Source organism: Symphalangus syndactylus, chromosome 5 (assembly GCF_028878055.3).
Source record: "Symphalangus syndactylus isolate Jambi chromosome 5, NHGRI_mSymSyn1-v2.1_pri, whole genome shotgun sequence".
NCBI classification, from domain to species: domain Eukaryota; kingdom Metazoa; phylum Chordata; class Mammalia; order Primates; family Hylobatidae; genus Symphalangus; species Symphalangus syndactylus.
This window is the reverse complement of record NC_072427.2, coordinates 135,793,711-135,817,948: the sequence shown is the minus strand read 5'-3', so window position 1 is coordinate 135,817,948 and position 24,238 is coordinate 135,793,711. Positions and strand designations below refer to the sequence as shown.

At 36.7% G+C, this 24,238-nt stretch overlaps 1 protein-coding gene across 3 annotated transcripts in view; it reads left to right on the top strand.

Annotated features, from left to right (window-relative positions):
* The first annotated feature begins 178 nt into the window (after window positions 1-178).
* The window catches only part of PDE3A (phosphodiesterase 3A), a 304,284-nt gene continuing 280,224 nt past the window's right edge, over window positions 179-24,238 (top strand). For 2 of the 3 annotated variants that reach the window (XM_055280443.2, XM_055280442.2), the window contains exon 1: window positions 179-1,315. In XM_055280443.2, the coding sequence (XP_055136418.2) occupies window positions 356-1,315 (960 nt within the window). In that variant the 5' untranslated portion in view covers window positions 179-355. The remainder of the gene's footprint in view (window positions 1,316-24,238) is intronic. The other variant, XM_055280441.2, reaches the window with a different exon arrangement.

The following is a 24,238-nucleotide window of genomic DNA, read 5'->3' as shown; positions in this document are numbered from 1 at the left end:
TGAAGTAGGAAGAGACCCCAGAGGATTTAAGTCGGGGCTGGGGGTGGAGCAGAGAATCTGTAAAAGATATTCAAAGAGAGAAAAGGGGAATCCTGATCGTTTCTGCCCGTGTTTGCTTTCAACTTGAGCATGCTAGCTTTTAACTTGAAGAAGTCTCATTGGAGCATCTAGCATTCTCCAGGAGTTATTCGAAAGCTGAAACTTTCAGTGGATTGTGGGCCTGGGGAGAAGAAGGATTCCGAGGGTGGAATTGGGAAGAGCGTGCGTGCGTGTGTGTGTGTGCGCGCGCGCGTGTGGGTCGGGGCGGGGGCGTCGGGGGGCCACTGGGAATTCGGTGAAGAGGGCACCCCATACCATGGCAGTGCCCGGCGACGCTGCACGAGTCAGGGACAAGCCCGTCCACAGTGGGGTGAGTCAAGCCCCCACGGCGGGCCGGGACTGCCACCATCGTGCGGACCCCGCATCGCCGCGGGACTCGGGCTGCCGTGGCTGCTGGGGAGACCTGGTGCTGCAGCCGCTCCGGCGCTCTCGGAAACTTTCCTCCGCGCTGTGCGCGGGCTCCCTGTCCTTTCTGCTGGCGCTGCTGGTGAGGCTGGTCCGCGGGGAGGTCGGCTGTGACCTGGAGCAGTGTAAGGAGGCGGCGGCGGAGGAGGAGGAGGAAGCAGCCTCGGGAGCAGAAGGGGGCGTCTTCCCGGGGCCTCGGGGAGGTGCTCCCGGGGGCGGCGCGCGGCTCAGCCCCTGGCTGCAGCCCTCGGCGCTGCTCTTCAGTCTCCTGTGTGCCTTCTTCTGGATGGGCTTGTACCTCCTGCGCGCCGGGGTGCGCCTGCCTCTGGCTGTCGCGCTGCTGGCCGCCTGCTGCGGGGGGGAAGCGCTCGTCCAGATTGGGCTGGGCGTCGGGGAGGATCACTTACTCTCGCTCCCCGCCGCGGGGGTGGTGCTCAGCTGCTTGGCCGCCGCGACATGGCTGGTGCTGAGGCTGAGGCTGGGCGTCCTCATGATCGCCTTGACTAGCGCGGTCAGGACCGTGTCCCTCATTTCCTTAGAGAGGTTCAAGGTCGCCTGGAGACCTTACCTGGCGTACTTGGCCGGCGTGCTGGGGATCCTCTTGGCCAGGTACGTGGAACAAATCTTGCCGCAGTCCGCGGAGGCGGCTCCAAGGGAGCATTTGGGGTCCCAGCTGATTGCTGGGACCAAGGAAGATATCTCGGTGTTTAAGAGGAGGAGGCGGTCCAGCTCCGTCGTGTCCGCCGAGATGTCCGGCTGCAGCAGCAAGTCCCATCGGAGGACCTCCCTGCCCTGTATACCGAGGGAACAGGTAAGCACTGGCAACTCCTCTCTCGGCTCTTGGGGAAACTTGAAACACTTGGGAACCGGCGCAGAGTGGAGAGAATCCGAGCGCTGGGAACTAAAGGGAAGATAGCCTAGAAAAGTGGTCTAACTTCAGAATTAATAAGAAACTAGCAGGGTTTTTTTTTCTCTCTCTCTTTCACACAGTAGTTTTATAACCTGAACAACTGAAACACGATTAACAAAACTAGATGGCATGTGTAGGGTGTTCCACAGCTGGGCCAACTTTTTAGATCTGCTACACCTGGTGTGTGGCTTGCCTACTCTTTTCAGTACTCTTAGGCTTTCCTTCCTTAGCAGAAATTTTAGAATTAAGTTTAGATTTTAGCAATGAGTGATTTTTTTAACACATAGATTTTACTAGATTTCTACTCTTTAAAAAGTAAAATCTCTTTTTAATGAAATGATGTTAAACATTTATGAAAACCAGTAAAAAGATTCTAGAGCAAAGCAAGCTATGCTTGAAGGTGAGGAATTGATACACATTTTCTGGTTTTGCAGTAAGTTTTATTTGGAGAGACTGCAGCTGATGGTGCCCAGTTTGTTTTTAAATATAATTTAGGGGCATACATTATTACATGCTAGTGTGTTTTGTATCACAAACTTCAACTTGGGGAATAATATGTCTGAACTTTGGAATTGTTCAAAATTGTCAACTGCGCTTTAGTGTCAACTAAAAACAAAACAGTTCTTTTTAGTATGTGCATACTTAAGTGGGTAGTTATAAATTCAAATGGATTTATGCAGATTTTACAGGAAATAACTAATTCGGGAGGCCATTTCTAAGATTGCTGGAGATGTATATCTTCCCACAACGTGGGAGGAGGAGGAACCTGGGATTGTAAAGTTGTAAATAAACCTTTAGTCACTTTTGGGGATGAGTCTCCTTATTATCATTAAATGATTTAAGACTATAGAACAGTTGCTCTAAAGGGCATAAAAGAACAAATCCCAATTTTAAATGCATATTGTGTCTAAAAAAGCATACCGAAGTGTATGCCTGTCTAGTTGAAGCAGATTTGTTCACCTCTCTCTTTGAAGTGGATCTGACACTTGATGGGGAGGGGGAGCTGGCTGGATATAGCAAGTGGAAATTTACACTTTTCCCTTTAAATTAATGCCTACCTATGGTACTATTAGGACAACTTTAGGGAGCAAGAGAATATCCTAAGATAAAGTAAGCTTTTTCTTTTTAGGTTATTCTGTGGATAATCATTTGGGTATTTCTAAGAAATAGCAGTCACCATATGGTGTGGGTGGCTAGTTTGCTTCTGAAATGGAGTTGATTACACAGATCTATGGCTGTTTGACATTATTTAGCAGAGTAGATGACAGCATCATAGTCTGTTTATTTTAAAGCAAATGTAGTTATTTGCTTTTTGTTTAGATCAATGTTTCTTGTGTTTAAGCTTACTCTAAGAGTGGAGGAGAAAACAGGCCACTGACTGATAGTTTTGGTAAAAATTTGGAAATTGTTAAAGTAAGTTATCTATCTGAGGGTAAACTAACCATTTTAATTTCTTTTCACAGTTATGGGAGAGAATGTCTTTTAAATGAAAACACCACTGCTTTAAGTATGTTCAGAATACAGTATTCATTAACTTATAGGCAAATATGAAGTTACTATTGCAAAATTCATGACCGTAATTTCTAAGGAAAATCTGGGATTTAATCACAACTTGATTCCTAATTGATATAATTTACCCTGTGGAATTTTTTTTAAATTTTATATTAACATTTATACGTTAAGAAATTAAGGGTGGATAGAAGATAAGAAGATGTTTAGGTAAATTAACCAGCAGCTTTCATTTAACCCACACATTTTTTTTTGGTTTTCTCTGGTTTAAATTGATAAATGGAGAATTTGAATTATTTGCAAAGTTATCAAAATAAGCATTGCATATTTAATGTTTTGCTGATTAATGCAGTTGGAAAATGCATAATCTCAATCTATTTCTGTAATTTTCTTTGGTCACTATTTTTTTTAAAGGCTGTGTTAATGAAGATTATTCTAAAGTGAGAAACTTCGTCTTGTGCTTGATGGAAACACAAGAATACATTTAGCAGAAATTGAGATACTTGAAGTTTTAATGAGGGCATGGGTGAGTGTGTGCGTGTCACTGAAGACTGGTTTTTATATATGACCCATTAAAAGTTGTTGCTGAGCATAATTGTGGGGAGCGGGTGGAAACTAACACAGGGTACTATCTTGTAAGATAGGACAGTATCTCATATACGTTAGCCTTACTGTGTGAAAAGTTCAGGAGCTACCCACAGTAAATGGCTTATCTGTTTTATCATAAGGAAACAAACTCCTGATTAAGGGTGCAAAGTGTACCACTGTCATTTGCATACTTTGTGAAGTCAAACATCAAAATAATGATAAAATAACTATATAACACTCCCCTGAATGTCATCTGTTTTTTTTCTGAAGGAATGTCTACTTTCAACTCAAGACAAGACTCATAGGCAACAAGTGAATTTTAAATAGTCATTTAAGAACTTAAAAGTACAGTCTGTCAGAGTCCTCTTGAGAATTTATGTGCACTTTGCTCATTGTGAGGCTTACCAGTGAGAGAATTTCATCATTTTCTTCTCTGTATGAATGGCAGTGGCTAGTTACTTATGAACTGTCCCTCTTCAGTCACCCTCAGTTCCAAAAGTGCAAAGAGAATATATGATAAAAATTCTCATAAGAGAAACCAATTGACAGATACATTTTTCTCTCTCCCTCCCTTTTTTCCTTTCAAGAACTGTAAGTCTATAGCACTGGTGTCTGTGAATGCAAGTGGAATTATCTTTATTCTCAGGAAAAAACAAAGTTTATAGTTCTTTAAAGTTTAAAGAACTATAAAGTTTGTTTGGCTTTTAGTTTAGTCCTGACAACTCAGTGTCCGCAATACTGAGGCTGATTTTGTAGATGAGTGTGTGAAACTACTGTTTTGGCTGCCAGTGTTAAGAAGGCAAGCGTCTGTTAAGGTGTGTGTATCTTTTCTAAGTGGACTTTCGCATCCCAGAGCAGATGTGTCTCTCTCAAACTACCACTGTGCCCTCGGCCCCAAACATGGGAATATACAGAGGTACCTAGACTTTCTTGGACTATTAGATATTATGCATGATTAATATGTTATTTTTCAATGTAAAATTTTAATTTTGCAATTTTTTTGTTACTGCAAATTGTATTTGAATGGGTGTCTCTCCATTCTCTTTATAAATAAAGAACTATAATTGGCTGCACATTCTTCTCTAATTACTGAGATCACCTTACACATTCACTTTTGAAAGATTTCAAACCAATGCAATTTCATTTTAGTTACCTGTTAAGGAAAATTTTATATTTTTACCTGTGGTTTCAGGTAAATACAAAGGCACATGACTGTCTCCATTAATGCATTTGTACCACTTAATGACAGCTTTTTTTGTGATGGATACAACATCATCCATTTTGATCTTAGTTGTTAAAAGAAGAGTCAAGTTTTTCATGACTGATGTGAGAAAGACACTTTTAGGAGAGAAAGCAAACAACAGCAAAGCAAAAATAGGAGAAATGGGTATGGTGTTTGATGGTAGGCACTGGATGGGGGGCATTGTTATTCTTTGACAAAAAACTTGCTTATTTCTTCTCAAAATGTAGAATACATTGTTTAAATTCCTAAATGCCTGTCAATATAACATATTGTTCAAATTGAGTAAGTTTCAGAAATAATCATGGACTTTTAATTAAATCGTAGCTTCTACATTTCAGTAGTGTTACTCAGTTTATGGTGATTCAAAGAGCAATATTGATTACTTATGACTTGGAGACAGAATTAAAATTAATTAAGGTCAATTTCTGAAAATACTGAAAAGGGAAAACAAGATTTCCTTATCATCCCTTGGGAAAGGTGAAGGAAAAGAATTTTTTTGTGTGTGTGGGGGACAAAAATTGTGATTTTACTTTGTGAATACAGATATTTAAAGCATACTGAAAAACTTTTTTAAGTGACATAAATAGTCAGTGAATCTATATAAATTTACAGAGGCTGGAAGGAGTGAAAACAGTAATTTTACTCTTTCTGTATTGAGTCGAAAGTATAAAAAGTTAAAACTGTAGAACTGAAAGAAATGCTGTGTATGCTGGGCTGTCATGTTAATTAAATAAACAACCAGAACAGTGACTCTGTGTATGAAATACATTTTGAAAAGCCTTGGGGGAGGGGGTGCAGGCAGGCAAGGGTGAGTGACACTGGCATGAAAAAACATTCATTCTATCTGCAGTGACATTTGTGTGAATTTGTTGTAGTCTATTAGAAAATTCAGATCTGAGAAATAGTCTCTTCAGAGCGCTAGTTGAATAAAGGCTTTACCAAATTCAATTTTACTTCTATTTTAAGCAAGTTCTCATTCTGTCAAGGTAGGATGTTTATAAACCTCAAAATTAGAAGTGTGCCTATATATTTTAAGATTTTTCCATTAATATGGTTTGTGTCAGCCCGGTAGAGTCCAGTTGACTTCATTGAAAACGTGTGTTATTTTATCTATCAAAAGAAAGAGTTTATTTTGGGATTAGGATGGGAGTTGTATTTTTGAGAAAGAGTTATTGTTGTGAGTTGTACTGTCCTGGATGTGTGAAGATAATCAATGCAACTATTGTATCATGCCTTTGCATTGGGCGATGGGGAAATGTCTTATGCTCCCGGAAGTGATGCATAACCCTACAGGTTTATGGTGAATTGTTTACTTAGCTGCCGTGTGTCTCCTCTTCAGTGGAGTCTTCCTGCTCCATTTCTGTGTGGTGTTTATATCTTCTAAAAAAACCCTCGAATTGAGATTAAAAAATATTATGCTTATATTCTGCATTCATGTGTTTAATGAACCTCTGTGAAATAATTCTGAAGACCCTCAGAAAGTCCAGTCTCCTATTCTTGTACCTAAACATGTGTTCCATGAATGTTCAAATGAAGATAATTCCTTTATATAGAAACTTGAATCCTTTTGGTAATTACCTATATATACTTTCATGATAGGTAGTATTTTTTATTAAAGGAGATTTTTTGTTGTTGTTTGTTTTTTTAGTAAGGCTACTATGGAATTGTTTTAACTTTGAACTGAGAATGTATGTTTGTGCTGTTATTGATAATAAAATATACAGATTTGATCGCTGAGAAAATAGTCTAACAGACGTGCCTGAGTTGTAGTTTAGAGGAAGATGTGTTGTATAACAATCGTAAAAAATATTAGTTGGCCATACCTGTTCATTGTGAATGTATACCACTGTTTTAAAAGAAGATGCTACCCGTAGCTAATGTTACCCATTACCCATAAAGGCCTTTGATCAATCAACCTACCAGGTCTCAAATCAACACATTTTATCTGTGCGTTAGACTTTGTGCCAAAAATCATACAAATAATGTACAGATAGTTGTGACACAGCATTTGTGTCTGCAAAGTTTAGAGCCTAGTGAGAGTAATGAGATGTGAACATAAGAAAAAGAGAAGTCACAGTGAAATATCTTAGATAATGGAGAAATGCATATAATAACTTGGAGCAGGTTTTTAACCTGGCTCCAGGACTCATTCATCTCTTCTCTGAAATTCTATGCAAAACTTCATTTGTTCATTCTTAGGAGCAAAAAGTCTTAGTGTCATAGGTTTTCAGAAGGTCCTCAACACATAAATGGTTAAACATAAATGGTTTAGATTTTAAGCTACTTTACATTTTGAAGACATGGAGAATGTTTTTGAAAATGGAAATTACTTTGGTGTACCTTTACAGTCTGCTCTGAAACAAAGGTAAAATAATACTGGATTTGGGACATGTTACACTTCAAAATAGTACACTGATTGGATTTATGTTGAGTTAGTTTATGACTGTAAATAGCTGGTTGCCCTGCTATTTTAAATGCTTAATTCTGAAAAGGCTGTAGTTAGTAGACTAGAATTAGTCTGATTTTAGAGAGAAGGAAACTGAGAGTTAGCTAAATGTGTGAAGATAGCCCAAGGCAAGATGGCTTTTGTCCATGTCCTCTTTGACTTAACTATGCTACTGAGGAAACAGTAGGAAAGGAGTCAGGCTGATAACTTTAAGCCTGGATATCATTTGTAATTTTTCACATGGAGCCAACTCTAAATTCTCATTCAGCATTAGAAGATTGAGTAATCAGATTGAGTGTCAGATGTGTAAATAACACAAAACTCGTTAATACCAGGTAGCCTCTGGAATGAATTATTCTTGACTTTGTTGCGTAAATGAATATCAGTTGCGCTGAAAAGTCTAACTTTGTGGAGTCTTATCAAGCAAAAGTATTTAGCAGTGCCTTAAATATTGAAGATTTTTATTTTAGATTTTCAATACGTTGATTTTCGTATGTTCAGGATTTCAAAATTCAAGGCAAAGCATAATCTGCAAATCGGGAAGGCATTTCTTCATTAGTAAAAACAGCTGGTAATTTTTTTCACCTGTTATTTTGCAGCATTTCTTTAGAATTCATTAAAATATAAGTAAATAGGATATAATATCAGAGGAGGTCATGAAGAACATTACCATTTCGAAGATGGAAAGCTTTTTGAGAAAAGTCACAAACTAAGCAATGTCTGTGTTTTTGATTTGATTAGAGCTGTCATCTGTTATTTAGGAATCTGCGAATGATTATTAAAGCTTTCAAGTATAGCCAGTACTGCTAACATAGTAATAACATTACATTAAGGGTACTCGTGTTCTTTCATCCTGAGAAGATGACTGGTTATAAGGGGCACATAGTGTTTGCTGAAGTGTGTGTATGTGCATGTGCATGTGTGTACCTGTATGTGCATTTATGATTTGTGTGTGTGCATGTGTGATTTTCCCCTGGCAGAAAATTGCTTTGGTTGTATCAATTTAGTGAAGAAACAGTGTCACCCAGTGGCTTTGATGAAAACAGTCCTATAAACATTATAGATAAGCACCATCCAATAGAAATACAACACAAGCCATACATTTGATTTTACATTTTCTAGAGGCCATACACACCCAAGAAACAGATGAAATGAATTATAATAATATGCTTTATTTAACCCAGCATAGCACGTCAACATGTAATCAATGTAAAAAAAAATGAAATATTTTGCATTCTGTTTTTTTGTGAGTCTAAATATCTTGTGTGTGTTTTACATTTAAAGCACATTTCAGTATGGCCTAGCCCCATTTCAAGTATTAAATAGACACAGGTGGCTAATGGCTACCATATTGGACAGTGCAGCTCCATATTTTTAAAGATTTGTAATATTTGAGATACTAATGTCACCTCCGCAGTTATAATGAAAAATCTTTGTAGATTTAATAACAATATACAGTCTTTAAAATTATATCTGTAATCTTGATAGCTCATTTTTGTACCACTCTAATAGTTGCCAAGTCTATTTGCCCTTTTTCCTTCATTTCTCATTATTGCATTTATTTTAAAATATGATTATTTTCATCGGAGGGGGAGATTTAGCAGAGTTCCTTAATAAAAGACCTTTATATTAACCTGATTTATAACACAGTATCAATATTTCCAGTTAATTACGAATTTGCCTTTAGGAGTTTGGTATGTAACAGGGATTGCTTATGGATACCCTGTAAACACAACACATGTTCATGATGATTAGTCTATAATTGGATTATCTGATGTCTCTTTAGAAATGAAAGTGCTTATGTTTGTAGTGCAGGTCATTATCTTTGTAATTTAGGAAACTAAAAGTCACAAGCCTGCTCATAGCTTTAATGGATGAAAATTGTAACAGTGTCTGTAAAGGGCTGGTAACTTTTCACTATTGTTTATATAAATACCACTTTCATGGAAACACAATGAAAATGGTTCATTTTGTGTATAGAGCGGATTGGAGATTTTGATAGTGTGAAATTTTTAAACCAGGAATTGAGATTAGGTGAGTTTTGGAGCCATTTTCTGAGTTCACTCTGGTTTGCAATTTCAAACTGATTTCAGATGAAAAAGTCTGGAAGTGTTTAATGTCATGTCCTCTCCATCTCCTTTCCTTAGACTCTATGAATTCATTAACAATAGCCGTAATTCCAATGCTACATCAAGAAATAGAGAAAATTATATATGGCATTTTACTTTATATATAGATATATAGATTAACTTTTTAAGATACATTTATTATGTGTATAACGTTTATATCTCTGTGTGATGCTTTTAGTGATTGGGACAAGGTATATTATTTATTTTTACACTGCAGATTAAGTATAGATAGATTTTATATCATAGATAAATAGATTTTCACCTACTAGGAATTCTAAAAAGATCAAAAGGCAATAGAATCACGGTATACAAAGAAGCACATTTGGATAAAATGAAATAATGTGGATGCTGGCTCACTTCTGGTAAAGCTGACTTAATTTAGACTTCTTGAAGAAGCTAGCTGAAGAAAGAAATGTCATTGTAACACACATCTGTTGCTTGAAAGAGTTTATACTTGAATGTAACTAGTCACTGTTAGCTCTGGCTAATTTTGAAGTTGATTTAAATTAATATAGAGGTTGTTCTGGTACTGGTTTTTTTTTGGTCAATCTCTTTCTGTTCTCCATCTCTATCTACAAGCACACTTTCTTTCATTTCCTTTTTACCTAATAGATTCTTCTCCCTCTGAATGCGTTTAAAATTTTAAGGAATGCCATTCTGTCTCTCCCAGTACCTTGTTAGAATATTGAAATAATTTTATGCAAGAATCTTGTGGTTTTGGTTTAATGGGATTTTCGTAAAAATTTTCCATCTTGTGAAGTAAGTTTAAATAACTGAATATTTATGCTATGTCTGTGGCAAGTGTTTCCTCCTCTCCAGGTATAAACCACTTAAAAAGACCTAATGGAAGTTTGAAGTCATAGAGATATTATTCAGTGGGGAATGTTTAATTCTGTGGCAACTGCTATACAGCTATGTGGAATCAGCATCCTTAGCCCATTTTTAAGCTAGCATGAACACAAACAAATGAAATAGTTTTTATTTTTATCGTATTTTAGAGATCCACTTCAGAGATGCTCTTTAGCAAGCAGTGTTTGTCCTCGTGGTATGAAACATCCCCTTGTTTGGGAGTTATTATTTCAGGGTCCAGCCTTAGCAGCAGTCCCTCAGGAAGTTTGGAAGGGAGAGAGCCTGCTGAACTGCTTATGCTGTATTGAGAATTTGATTTCTAGTCTCAGGAACTAAGGAAGTCAGATTCAGATTAAGACAATTTTTATTATAAAAGGAATCAAATTTTTGTAGCTTCCTTTTCTCAGCCATAAGCATTTCATTTAGAAAATTCTGGCCCAGTGTCTTGCTTATTGTAAGTGCTGGCTGGATGGTAGGAAAAATGGATGAAAAAGAAATAAAAGACTTTTAACCTGAAATATTTAGTTCTCCTGAGGCTGAGGTAGTGACTAAGCTGATTTAAGGAAATTTCTATGGAAAGAAGAGAAGAAATAAGACTGTCTTTTTTTTTTTTTTTTTTTTTATACTTTAGGTTTTAGGGTACATCTGCACAATGTGCAGGTTTGTTACATACGTATCCATGTGCCATGTTGATTTCCTGCACCCATTAACTCGTCATTTAGCATTAGGTATGTCTCGTAATGCTGTCCCTCCCTCCTCCCCCAACCCCACAAAAGTCCCCGGAGTGTGATGTTCCCCTTCCTGTGTCCATGAGTTCTCATTGTTCAATTCCCACCTATGAGTGAGAACACGCGGTGTTTGGTTTTTTGTCCTTGCGATAGTTTACTGAGAATGATGTTTTCCAATTTCATCCATGTCCCTACAAAGGACATGAACTCATCATTTTTTATGGCTGCACAGTATTCCATGGTGTATATGTGCCACATTTTCTTAATCCAGTCTATCGTTGTTGGACATTTGGGTTGGTTCCAACTCTTTGCTATTGTGAATAGTGCCGCAATAAACATACGTGTGCATGTGTCTTTATAGCAGCATGATTTATAGTCCTTTGGGTATATACCCAGTAATGGGATGGCTGGGTCAAATGGCATTTCTAGTTCTAGATCCCTGAGGAATCGCCACACTGACTTCCACAATGGTTGAACTAGTTTACAGTCCCACCAACAGTGTAAAAGTGTTCCTATTTCTCCACATCCTCTCCAGCACCTGTTGTTTCCTGATTTTTTAATGATGGCCATTCTAACTGGTGTGAGATGGTATCTCACTGTGGTTTTGATTTGCATTTCTCTGATGGCCAGTGATGATGAGCATTTCTTCATGTGTTTTTTGGCTGCATAAATGTCTTCTCTTGAGAAGTGTCTGTTCATATCCTTCCCCTACTTTTTGATGGGGTTGTTTGTTCTTTTCTTGTAAATTTGTTTGAGTTCATTGTAGATTCTGGATATTAGCCCTTTGTCAGATGAGTAGGTTGCAAAAATTTTCTCCCATTCTGTAGGTTGCCTGTTCACTCTGATGGTAGTTTCTTTTGCTGTACAGAAGCTCTTTAGTTTAATTGGATCCCATTTGTCAATTTTGGCTTTTGTTGCCATTGCTTTTGGTGTTTTAGACATGAAGTCCTTGCCCACGCCTATGTCCTGAGTGGTATTGCCTAGGTTTTCTTGTATGATTTTAATGGTTTTAGGTCTAACATTTAAGTCTTTAATCCATCTTGAATTAATTTTTGTATAAGGTGTAAGGAAAGGATCCAGTTTCAGCTTTCTACATATGGCTAGCCAGTTTTCCCAGCACCTGTCAACAAACCTATACATTTTCATTTTTAATATGATGTTTACATTTTTGTTACTTAAAAAATATTTTCTTGCATATGTTACATAAGGGGTTGCATTTGCCTGTGGCCGTACTGTAGGAAATCCCATGTTCACCATGAGTCCTAGATAATTATTTTTAGCTCACTCTCAACTGAAAATAACCAAAGCTACCACAAAGATCGTCGTAGTGTAAACCTTTGAAAGATTTCTGAAATCTGGGTTCATATTTTAGAAAAAGAAAATATCAAGTGTTTTTCACATTCAACTGATAAATTGAGAGAGAACAAACTCTGACTTTATTTTCTTCCATTCCATCCCACAGGGCTCTGACAGGTGCTCTTCAGGTATCACCTTTTTTACACTCTAGTAGTCTGCATTCTTGTTAGAGGTTCTTACTGAATAGCTGTATTTTCCGAAAAGTCTAATGTAAAGCAAATGTTATCTCTTTAGCTTTTAATTGTGATCAATTACAAAACAAAGTTTGAGATGGTTGCTTCCAGAGATGACATTGTGAAATTGACCTTTTAAAAATGTCATCCAACTGCAGTGCTAGTTCCATCATGTGGAATGATCTAGAAATTTGGTAGCATAATTGCAGAATCAAGTTGAACTGAAAAATCAGAAGCTTATAGGGTTTTATTGCAGTAATAAATTTAGCTTTTCAGTCATTTTTCTTTGGCTCACCTAGTTTTTAATAGAACTTGACTTGTGAAAATCGAAAAAATTTAAGTCAAATAAGAATGTTTTGTTGTTGCAGTTTTAATATTTAGAGAAGATACAGTATTGTCATATCCTTTCACTGATATCAGAGACATATCTTTTGAGTATGTTAGGCAGATGATCATGACATTTGATGAACTAGGAATACAATGTTTAGGAAAAAAGTGATTTCCAACCTTATGGTGTCAAGTTTCTTTTTATCTGTAGATGTCAAGTGTTCTCAGAGGCAGACTTTTTAGAGAGGTTCCTATCACTGACTACTTCCAGAGTTTGAGTTTTTTGAATATACTACTTAAAAAATCTCAATATGGTTTTTATTTGAAAAAATATATTACAAACTGAGACATTCATTATAAATTACATTGAAATAATCAAAATATAATTAAACTATTTGTGAGTTTAAATTTTGTAAAACATTTTAGAAGCAAAATCATTTAACTTTGTTTGCATTTTGAGACAAGGAGCTAACGGTGTGTATCATCTTGAATAGTGTCTGTTTTTATGCCTAGGGATTGTTTTTCCTATAATTGGAGTTGTTTTTTGCTAGGTAAGTAGGATCTAAATTACAGCATAGTTATTAAGGCAATAGCCTCATTTTGTCCACTTCTCGTCATTCCTTTTTACTTAAATAACAATTCGATTTGCTCATCTTAACCCCTTTACGGAGCTACAGCTAGAGCTTTTAAGTGTTTTTGGTGGAACTTCCTTAAGCAATTAACTAGTCCTAATAAAAAGTGTGAGAATTAGATTGGGAATGTTGGATACATATATAACTAAACACCAATTAAGTAAGTTATCTAAAAAATAAAGTGGCATTCAGATATGAAAATCACCATAAAAATGAGTGCCAAAAACTAATGGTGGTATTTTTGCTTGTGCACAAAGAAGACTAGACCAAAGTCAAATGAATAATTCCTCAGTTTTCAAAAAATATTTTATGGTCTTTTGAGGGCATAATATTAGTGCACGTAAAAACTAGAACCCTTTATGATTTGAAAAGAGGAGAAGATGCTGAGAGAGACACTCTCGGAAGCTGGGCAGGAAATCCAGCCATGCATTGCCTCAAGGTCTGTCATTAGATCAAAAGCACCCAGGGGATGATGGTCTGTGTAAGAGGTCCTGATGCTATTCACAAACTCTCCTGACATTCATTAGTTTCCAAGACATTGATTCTTATTCTGTAACTTTTTAGCACATTTATCATTTTCACTTACACATGTATGCTAATAGCAATCTTATGTGAACTTTTACCTTTTATATGACCAGAATTGATTAAAAATGTCAGCAAGTAAGTTTCTTATTTAAAATCTCAGAACTTTCTCTATTTTACGTGGAATATTTGCTACACTGTAAGCATTTCAGTATGACTGGATTCTTCTTTTTTTCTAACTTCTCCCCTGTTGATAATTATTCTTATATAACTATAATGCCATGTTAATCAAACTATTGTTTATGAATTATAACAGTAAATGCCCCTGGTTAATAGATTAATCAACCTGCCTTAGATGCTTTTGAAGTCTGTGAGGACATTGCTTAATTTCACTTACATATAATTACATATCATTTGACACTCTCTAAATCGAGCTGTTTATTGTAGTTCTCAAAATTTAGTGTGAATAAAAATTATTTGGGAAAACTATTAAAATGCAGACCTTTAAATACTAGATTATAGATCCTGTAACCCTCCAGATACTCTGATTTAGTTAAGTGTAGAGTGGGGTCCTGAAATCTGTGGTTTTAAGGAACACCCCAGTTGCTTCTGTTGAGAATGACAGGACTATAAACTTCTGTCTATTGAAACTCTACAGGAAGTTCTGACTTTTGCAATCCAATTCAACAAATAGTTTAAAAGTGCTTGGCTCAGACAAGAAGGGTCAGTATCATGGGGAAAAGCTATACACACACACTATAGTTTATGAACCTATGACAATCATAAATGTTTCACTTTGATTTCATTTCTTTGGAGTTCAAAAAAACTTCATTGATGATGCCTCAAAGAAGTTTTTTTAACCACCCTGGATATCAATTTCCTCATCTGTAAAATAGGAACAGGAATATCCGCTTCACTACCTATCTCATATGGCTGTTTTAAAGGCTAAATCAAAATAAATTGCTATACAAATGTTGAACAGAAAGAATATATGCACTCTCTAGACTGACACAGACCAAAGCTTGTAATATATACCAGTTTCTTAAACTTTCAAAACTTTAGTGACCCTGTCTATACCATAAGAATAATATAACTGATTTCTTAAGGTTGCAAAGGTTAAATTAATGTAATAATGGACAGAGGTTCTTGTTAAACATTGTGCCCAGCTGAACATAAATAATACATATTCTTGCCCATCAGGGCCAGGTCATTGAAGGTTATAGGCTAACTTTCAGAAAGCGCTATGTAAAACAATGCAAACAAATTTGCATTTGATTACAAAAACTCACAAGTCTTACAAAATATGAAAATTTAATGGAAGTTAATTAAAACAGTATTAAGGAGTTAAATTGTAAGCAAAGCCACTGCCAAATGAGGCATCCTAGGAGCCAGATAAGGCAGTAGTAGGAGGAGAGAGATGTGATAGGGACTTCAGATGCTTCAGGTGCTTCAGTGAAAAAGGCTTAAGAGAGATATTTAAGAAAATTGATGGAGTCCTTGACTGTCTTTGTAAAAATGATGGTTTTGTGGGTCGGTTGTGTAGTGTGTCCTATAACCGCACGTACAGAAACTTGATCCGTGCTTTAAATTTGATTTGTACTCTAGCTACCATTATAACCTATATTTTGTCTTGAAAAACAAAATTATTTTCAAAAATTTTAGTTTCATTTTTCATGGTAAAATTTCAGTCATGCCCATCCTTTTTCTCATTATATACCAGTGGTGCCATTATTCTCAAATGACAGGGACTTTCTGCTTATTACCTGTATAATACAGCTAAGCCCTGGCTCAGCTGTGGCCCTCAGTGGAAGGTCGTGAGTGTTTATTTTATCACATAAAAATATTCCTCAGGATGCTCTCTCTTTTTACCAGGTTCCACAGGGCTTTACTTTAGGCCTTAACCCTCAGACCACTCTTCTTCCAGATTTTTCCACTTATTGAATGATCTTTCAGTCTAGTCTGAGGTAGTTATTTTGGTTTGGCCCTAGGAGCAGCGGGAGTCCTGTGGAGTCTCAGTCTACTCCTGTTGGTTTCAGTTTATAAATTCTGCCTGGAGTGGTCATCTCTTTCCTAACTTGGTTACAGACAGTCCATGGATTTCCACTTTCGTGATAGAAGATGGAAAAAGGTGAGGAGGAGGGGACAGCAGATCACATAGGCCATGAGGGGTCATTGCAAGACTCGTTCTGAGGCAGATGGGATACCGTCAAAGGGTTTTGAGCAAAGAAAGGATGTTACCAGCCTTATGTTGAATAGCATGTCTCATATTCTCTGTGTTGAGTGGGAATAGGTGTTATGATGTAAGAAGGAAACCAATTAAGATTGTTGCAATAATCTAGAGATGATTGGGAGTTGCACCAAAATGATAATGTCAGGGGCAGATTTTAAATATATATTGAAATCAGTACTGCCAAGTTGGGTATTGATGGGCTGATATTTCCTTTGAGGATAGACAGAGAGTTCCTTTAATGTTTTATCTTATTTTAGAGACCAAATAATAAAGGAATATTTATCTTTATTTCTTGCTTTAAAAATATCTGATTGGGTTGACATTTTTTTTTTCTAATTTTATCTTCTGCCTACACCTTCCAGAAGATGTACAAACTGGAGACCTGACATTTGGGAAAGCCATGAAATCTGCTTACATGGAAATAAATTCTAATCAAGCATCTCAAACTCTTCAAAAGTTTTTTAGTTTGTTAGGATACTATGACATTTTGTGCAATAAAAGTTGGTTTTGAAACTTTATTTTGATATAAATGTCTTTATATTTTAAAATCTGTTTTAACAAGATGAAATTTTAATAAATTTGTGTCGTTCACATGCTCTTCCTTTTAAAGAGATGCATTTGCAGCTGATACTCTAAATATCTTTTTTAAAAAATTTATTTTAATTTAATTTTAAAGTTTCAGAATATATGTGCAGGATGTGCAGGTTTGCTATGTAGGTAAACGCATACCATGGTGCTTTGCTGCATCTATTAACCTGTCACCTAAGTATTAAGCCCAGCATGCATTTACTGTTTATCCTGCTTTTTTTCAACCTGTCGCTCCACCCGACAGACTCCAGCATGTTGTTCCTCTTCCCGTGTCCATGTGTTATCATTGTTCAGCTCCCACTTATAAGTGAAAACATCTGTTTGGTTTTCTGTTTCTGCATTAGTTTGCTAAGAATAATGGCTTCCAGCTCCATCCGTGTCCCTGCAAAGGACATGACCTCATTCCTCTTTATGGCTGCATAGTATTCCATGGTGTATATGTACCACATTTTCTTTATCTAGTCTACCATTGATGGGCATTTGAGTTGATTCCACGTCTTTGCTATTGTGAATGGTACTGCAATGAACATATGCATGCACTTATTTTTATAATAGAATGACTCATATTCCTTTGGGTATATTCCCAGTAATGGGATTGCTGAGCAAAATGGTATTTCTGGTTCTAGGTCTTTGAGGAATCACCACACTGTCTTTGACAATGGTTGAGCTAATTTACATTCCCACTACCAGTGTAAAGGCATTGTTATTTCTCCAAAGCCTCACTAGCACCTGTTGCTTCTTGACTTTTTAATAATAATTGCCATTCTGACTGGCATGTGATGGTATCTCAATGTGGTTTTGGTTTGCATTTCTCTAATGATCGGCGATGTTGAGCTTTTTTTCATATGTTTGTTGGCCACATAAATGTCTTCTTTTGAGAAGTATCTGTTTATGGCCTTTGTCTAGTTTTTAATGGGGTTGAGGTTGTTTGTTTTTTTCTTTTTTCTTCTTTGTTTTTTCCTGGTAGAGTTGGGGTTTCACCTTGTTGGCCAGACTGGTCTCCATCTCCTGACCTCAAGTGATCCACCTGCCTCAGCCTCCCAAAGTGTGGGATTGTAAGTGAGAGCCACTGTGCTTGGCCTTTTTCTTGTAAATTTAAGTTCCTTGTAGATTCTGGATATCAGACCTTTGTCAGATGAATAGATTGCAAAAATTTTGTCCCATTCTGTAAGTTGTTTGTTCACTCTGATGATAGTTTGTTTTGCTATGCAGAAGCTCTTTAATGAGATCCATTTCTCAATTTTTGCTTTTGTTGCAATTGTTTTTGATGTTTTTGTCATGAAATCTTTGCCCATGCCTATGTCCTGAATGATACTGTCTAGATTTTCTTCTGGGGTTTTTACAGTTTTTGGCTTTGCATTTAAGTCTTTAATCCATCTTGAGTTAATTTTTGTGTAAGGTATAAGGAAGAGGTCCAGTTTCAATTTTCTGCATATGACTAGCCAGTTCTTCCAGTACCATGTATTAAATAGGGAATCCTTTGCCCATTGCTTGTTTTTGTGAGGTTTGTTGAAGATCAGATGGTTGTAGACGTGCAGTCACATTTCTGAGTTCTGTATTCTGTTCCATTGGTCTATGTGTCTGTTTTTGTACCAGTACCATGCTGATTTGGTTACTGTGGCCTTGTAGTATAGTTTGAAGTCAGGTAGCATAATGCCTGCAGCTTTGTTCTTTTTGCTTAGGATTGTCTTGGCTGTGTGGGCTCTTTTTTCTTGGTTTCATATGAATTTTAAAGTAGCTTTTTCTAATTCTGTGAAGAATGTCAATGGTAGTTTAGTGGGAATAGCTTTGAATCTATAAATTACTTTGGGCAGTATGGCCAGTTTCACAATATTGATTCTCCCTATCTATGAGCATAGAATGTTTTTCCATTTGTTTGTGTCCTCTCTGATTCCTTGGATGCTCTAAATATCTTAAGCTGTAGTATAGCAAAAACATGAGACTTTCAAAGAAAATTCAGGGCTTTCTCTATTAGTCTTTGAATAGTCCAGCAAATTCCATTTCCATCAAAGACATATTGCCAATACATCCCAGGTCTTTTTATAGAGGAAATACTTCTATTTTGTTTTCATATTAACTCGGACCATCTGTTGACCTACAGAGCACTTCAGTGATAGGTGCTATATAAATATTTAAATTATGATAGCTGATTGCGCTGTAAGTTTAGAATTTGCTAATTCTACATTGTGGCTAATTTCTGATTATGAAACATTTTTACATACTGCTTGGGAACAACAAAAGATAAGGTATTTTAAAATGTGTGAAATGAGTTTTTAAATCACATGGGAAAATACTTTCGATGAGTGGAAAGTGAAATCATGAAACAAAATTGAGGATAGGCCAAATTCATAGCAGAAAGGAAACTTGTCAAGATGTTCATTCTTGTTTATGTGGGAGAATAATGGGTTATTTTTACGTACTTTTATATCCTTTTTCTGTATTTTGTAAGTTTTCAACCCTCCACACATATTTTACAATCAGAAAAACAAAGCTTTATAAAGAAATGTAGTCCTTTGACATTGTTCCTTTGGATATATTCACAGAATATTTATTAGGGCCAGTGCCTTAGTGGTCGTTTGGGTTGGAGACATGGAAATTGCACCTCCAGGTGCTTTTAGGAATGGTAATGTGTGATATTCAATACTGTGTAAAACACCCTTGGAAGTAAAATCCTTTTGCCTTCCTAATTTTTGACCCAGATGGCTGGACAGGCTTAAAATTTCTTACAAAATTGGAGATCCTACTGGTACATGATCCTCCAAGGTAGATCCCTGAAACTTTAGATCGGCCTACAGACAATTTTTGTAACTTTACCTGAAGGTAGCGCTTTATGAAAATATATATACATCCACGTGCATGCACATATATACCAAAACGTGTTTCAGTTTTTACCAAGGCTTTTTGGTGTCTTTTTGTTTTAGAGGTGGCAACAAAGCTCTACCACGACAACTGATACATTGAGAAGAACATGAAAACAAATGTTGTTCTACTAAGGAGAGAAAATTCCTTATAAAACATGTGGAAGGAGAGTATTGAGACTACCTCACTGATTACTAGGCCAATAAAGTTACAAATAAAAATCAGGTTCATAATGATTATTGTTTAAAGTAATGAGCATGTTTTCTAAAAATGAATTATTTCTATATTTTGTTGTTTTTGTGTATCTGAATTACGTACACTGTATGTAATATTGATTAACTTCAGTTTCACTTCTCAGGATTTTGTTGAGTATTCCCTGCATTTCCTGCGTAAGACTAAGGAACTTTATACATTTCCATTTGTTATTGCTTGTTTGAATAAATGAATAGAGAAAGAAAGCAATGTGTACATAATATTTTTTTAAATGCTGCCACATCTAAGATTATTAAAATGCTTTTTCATTTGAAGAGCTGTACAATTTTGCAGAAATAAATTTGAGAATATTAAAAGTTTCTATAACTACTTAGAAAAATAGAGAGTGTGCTCTCACTTAACCAAGAAAAAAATCTTTCTAGAAGAAAATATGATAGAATCAGAGAATGTAAACAGAAAAATCACTTTTACTCAATCATTCCACCCAGTTTTTACTGTTCTGTTGAAGGAGAGTTAGCAGAATAGTACTAGCTGATTATGCTTGCGATGGCTGAGTTAAGGTGACAGAGATTGGTAGCCATTTCCTTTCTCTGTCTCTCTGTGTGTGTGAGGAGGAAAGGGGGCAATCGGTACTGAAGTTAGCATTTGGGTAGAATCCAGATCTCAGTCTTGCAGGTCAGAGATGCAATTTTTCCATAAAACTAGAGGTTATCCACTGCGGAGGCACACTAATAATACAACTATATCTCATCAATCAGAATGTCAGGTTATTAATGGACACAGGAATTTAACTGTAAGGAAGATCAGAGTGCCGGTACTTACTAGTCAGTGCTTCTTGTTTTTAGTGGGAAAGTCACCTTTAGCATGGTTGGCTCTTAGACTGTAGCTAGGGATCTCTGGCTTGTGGGAATTCTCCTTGGAAAACTTACACTGTTTGCGTTTTTTATTCCAGAACGTTTGAAGAGTGCCCACAACTTCCCAGAAAGTGTGGGGATTGCTGGGGGAAGATTCAGAAATGAACCATCCTTGCACCCTCCCTGAGTAAAGATACTACAGTAACAAATGATTATAGTGCTAAGGGATAAATACTTTGAAAAGCAGAAAGTCATGAGAACTTTGCCCTCCAGAAAGGTCATAGCTAAATTTAATGCTCAAATACCGTCACCCTCTTAACATGGATTTCTGGTAAAGTTCTGTCTTCCTATCTTTTCTGACTTTTCCTTTTGATTTATGTTTTACATTCTCACGTGTTTATGTTAGTAATTGATTACTAAGTAATCAATTTCAGTACAATATAAAGAATGTATCTAAAATAGAAAAAAAACCGAGTGTATTTGTAAAAGAATATTTCTATATATGTCCCCTGTGGGCATAAGGCCCAGAGGATATGAGGTAGGGAAGGATTAAGATGTGTTGTAGAGCTGGACGCCAGGTGTGGAGTGCATACTGGGTTGTGCAAAAGACATGTGGAACCGATAGCCCTGCTTTTGTGCTGAGGAGTAGAGGTGGGATGGTGGGAAATTTTAAGAGGTAAGATAAGGGGGATGTGGGGCCAGTGTGCAGAGGGGGGCAGGATGAAGACTTGAGTGTTTTAAGATTAGGTTGAGGAATTTGATATTTTATGTGTACCAAACATTATATTTTTTAACCAAAGAGTGATGTGAACAGATTAAACATAATTATACTAGCAGTGGATTAGGTGGGGACCCAAATGGACACAAGGAGGCATTTAAGAGGGTATTGTGAAAGTCCTGGGTAGAGACATTGAAGATTTATTAAGATAGTAGTGGTGGGCAGGAAAGATGATTTAAGAAAACAAAAAACAAAACTGCAGTTAGGAGGATTAGCCTGTGATTGATAGTGGAAGGTGTTAACAAAGGGCATGAACGCCACTTAAAACTGTGAACCTGAGAAACTAGAAAGATAGTGGCGCTGGTCACTGAGAAAAAAAGCATCAGATCAGTTTTTGTTTATTTTAGTTTCGGGGTGAAGGAGGGAAGATGATGTGTTTGGTTTGGACATATTCAGTGTATGTTACTTTTGCAACCTCATGTGACCTTGTCTGCTTGAAGCTGCTCAATTTTCTTAGTTCACAAAAAATATTTTAATACCGCAGCCACGTTAGTTCACCATATTTTCCTGATTAGTATGTACATGCTTTTTAGAACTGGAGCTTCTTGTGCCCAGCCTATCACTACAAACACAGAAAGGTTGTAGGCTTTGGACATTTCAATTTGTGCAAAGACTATCACCCTATTTAAGATTAAATGTTAAGCACGGTCCTAAATCTTACAGGGCAGATGTCTTTTTACTCTTGGTGCTGAATCCTACCGATGAAAGATATTACTGAGTCAGTACAGACTTCAGCTTCTGTGTAACCCTCTAACGATCCCCAGGGCAATATACTGTTGTAACCTTTGATCACACTTAAAAAGTACATGGGCAAGGTTCTTATCCTTGAGCAGATGAGTGCTTTTCATATGACTAGTTAAAAACTTACTTTATCAGTAGAGACAATCTAGGCTGTTGAGAGAAGTTAACCTTGTAAAATTATGAGGTTGAGTTCCACTGTGATGTTTTTCTTGGATTATTCTAGATGCTCACTATAGTTTGTCTTTTGTACAGTTAATATTTGTATATATAAATTAGGCTATATTGAATGATGCTAGCTAGCATCATTGTGTGTGTGTATGTGTGTATATATATATATATATACACATATATATTATACATATATACACATATGTATTATACCTATATATACACATATATATTATACATATATATATATATATACACACACATACATATATTATACATATATATACACAATTCCGGACTATTGACTCTGGATCAAGGGTCCAGAAGTGCAATCCACTGTTGTTTCTTTGCTCACCTAGTTAAGTTTCCCACATTGTACAATCTCCAATGCTTTCACTACTCTTCTAGACTTGTGTTTATATATCATAGTAAATTTTTGGAGGACTTTTTTTTTCCATTTATGTATGTGTTACTTTTCCTGAAAAACATCAGTGCTGTTGTATCACAGGATTGGAGGGAAATTAAAGGTAGAGCTCAATTTATGAAATGCCTAACAAGTGATCATTGTTAAGCTTTTGCCTAATCACTACCATAATAGGGAACTAAGTCCCCTTCCATGCCGTTTTGTTCTCCCCTTTTCCCCTCCTCTCTGTTTAGATATGATCTTTTGAAATTGAGGAGTCCAGAATCTGGTACCACAGATATGGTGTGACTGGAACAAAGCAAAGTGTGACTATCACCTCTCCTGTAGAAAAATAATCTGTGAACCCGTTTTACAACATATACTTGCCTAAGCATCAACCCTAAACCTACAGAACATCAACATGTGGGTGAGCAGGAAGGGGAACGTGTAATTTTGTCATATGCCTACTTACAAACCACTAGTCTAGTTAATGAGACCCTTAACACATACTAGGACTGCACTTGCTTTTTTTTGTCAGCATAATAATCTATAGATGTATATTTTGTTTTTATCAGCTAAAGCTTTGAAGACCTTCACATGAGTTAATACTACACTCCATTCATCTGTCATGTGCCTTTGGTACTTTAGACCTTCTGTTTTTGTTTGGTCCCAACGCAAATAGGAAGATAACTACGGTTTCTGCTTTGTTAGATAACTTCTGGTGATTTATGTATAGCTAGAACAGTGGAAATTGGGAGGCAAAAACACTATATAAATATTAAAACAATTTGACAAATTTTAAACTATCACTACAGGTCTAAAATGTATAGGTCTAAAAGGTACCTGGAGTAGATGTGGTAACACATGCCTTTAGTCCAAGATACTCAAGTGGCTGGGGTGGGAGGATTGTTTGAGCCCAGTAGCTGAAGATCAGCCTGGGCAACATAGTGAGATCCTGTCTCATAAATAAATAAGTAAATAAATAAATAAAATCTAGCTGGACATTATGGAAAACAGTATGGAGGTTCCTCAAAAAACTAAAAATAGAACTCCCATGTGATCCAGCAGTCCTACTGCTGAGTACGTACTCAAAGGAAATCAGTATGCTCCCATGTTTATTGTAGCACTGTTCACAATAGCTAAGATACAGAAGTAACTTCAGTGTCTATCAACAGATGAATAGATACGGAACATGTGGTATATAAACACAATGGAACACTATTCAGCCTTAAAAAGAATGTAATACTGTCATTTGCAGCCACATGGCTGGAACTGCAGGGTTAAGGAAAATAAACCAGGCACAGACAGGTACTGCAAGTTCTCACTTATATGTGGGAGCCTAAAAAGTAGATCTTGTGTAGGTAGAAAGTAGAATGGTGATTGCCAGAGGCTGGGAAGGGAAGAGGGGAGGAAGGAATGAAGAGAGTTGGTTAATGGATACAAACATACAGTTAGGTAGAAGGAGTAAATTCTAGCATTTGATAGCAC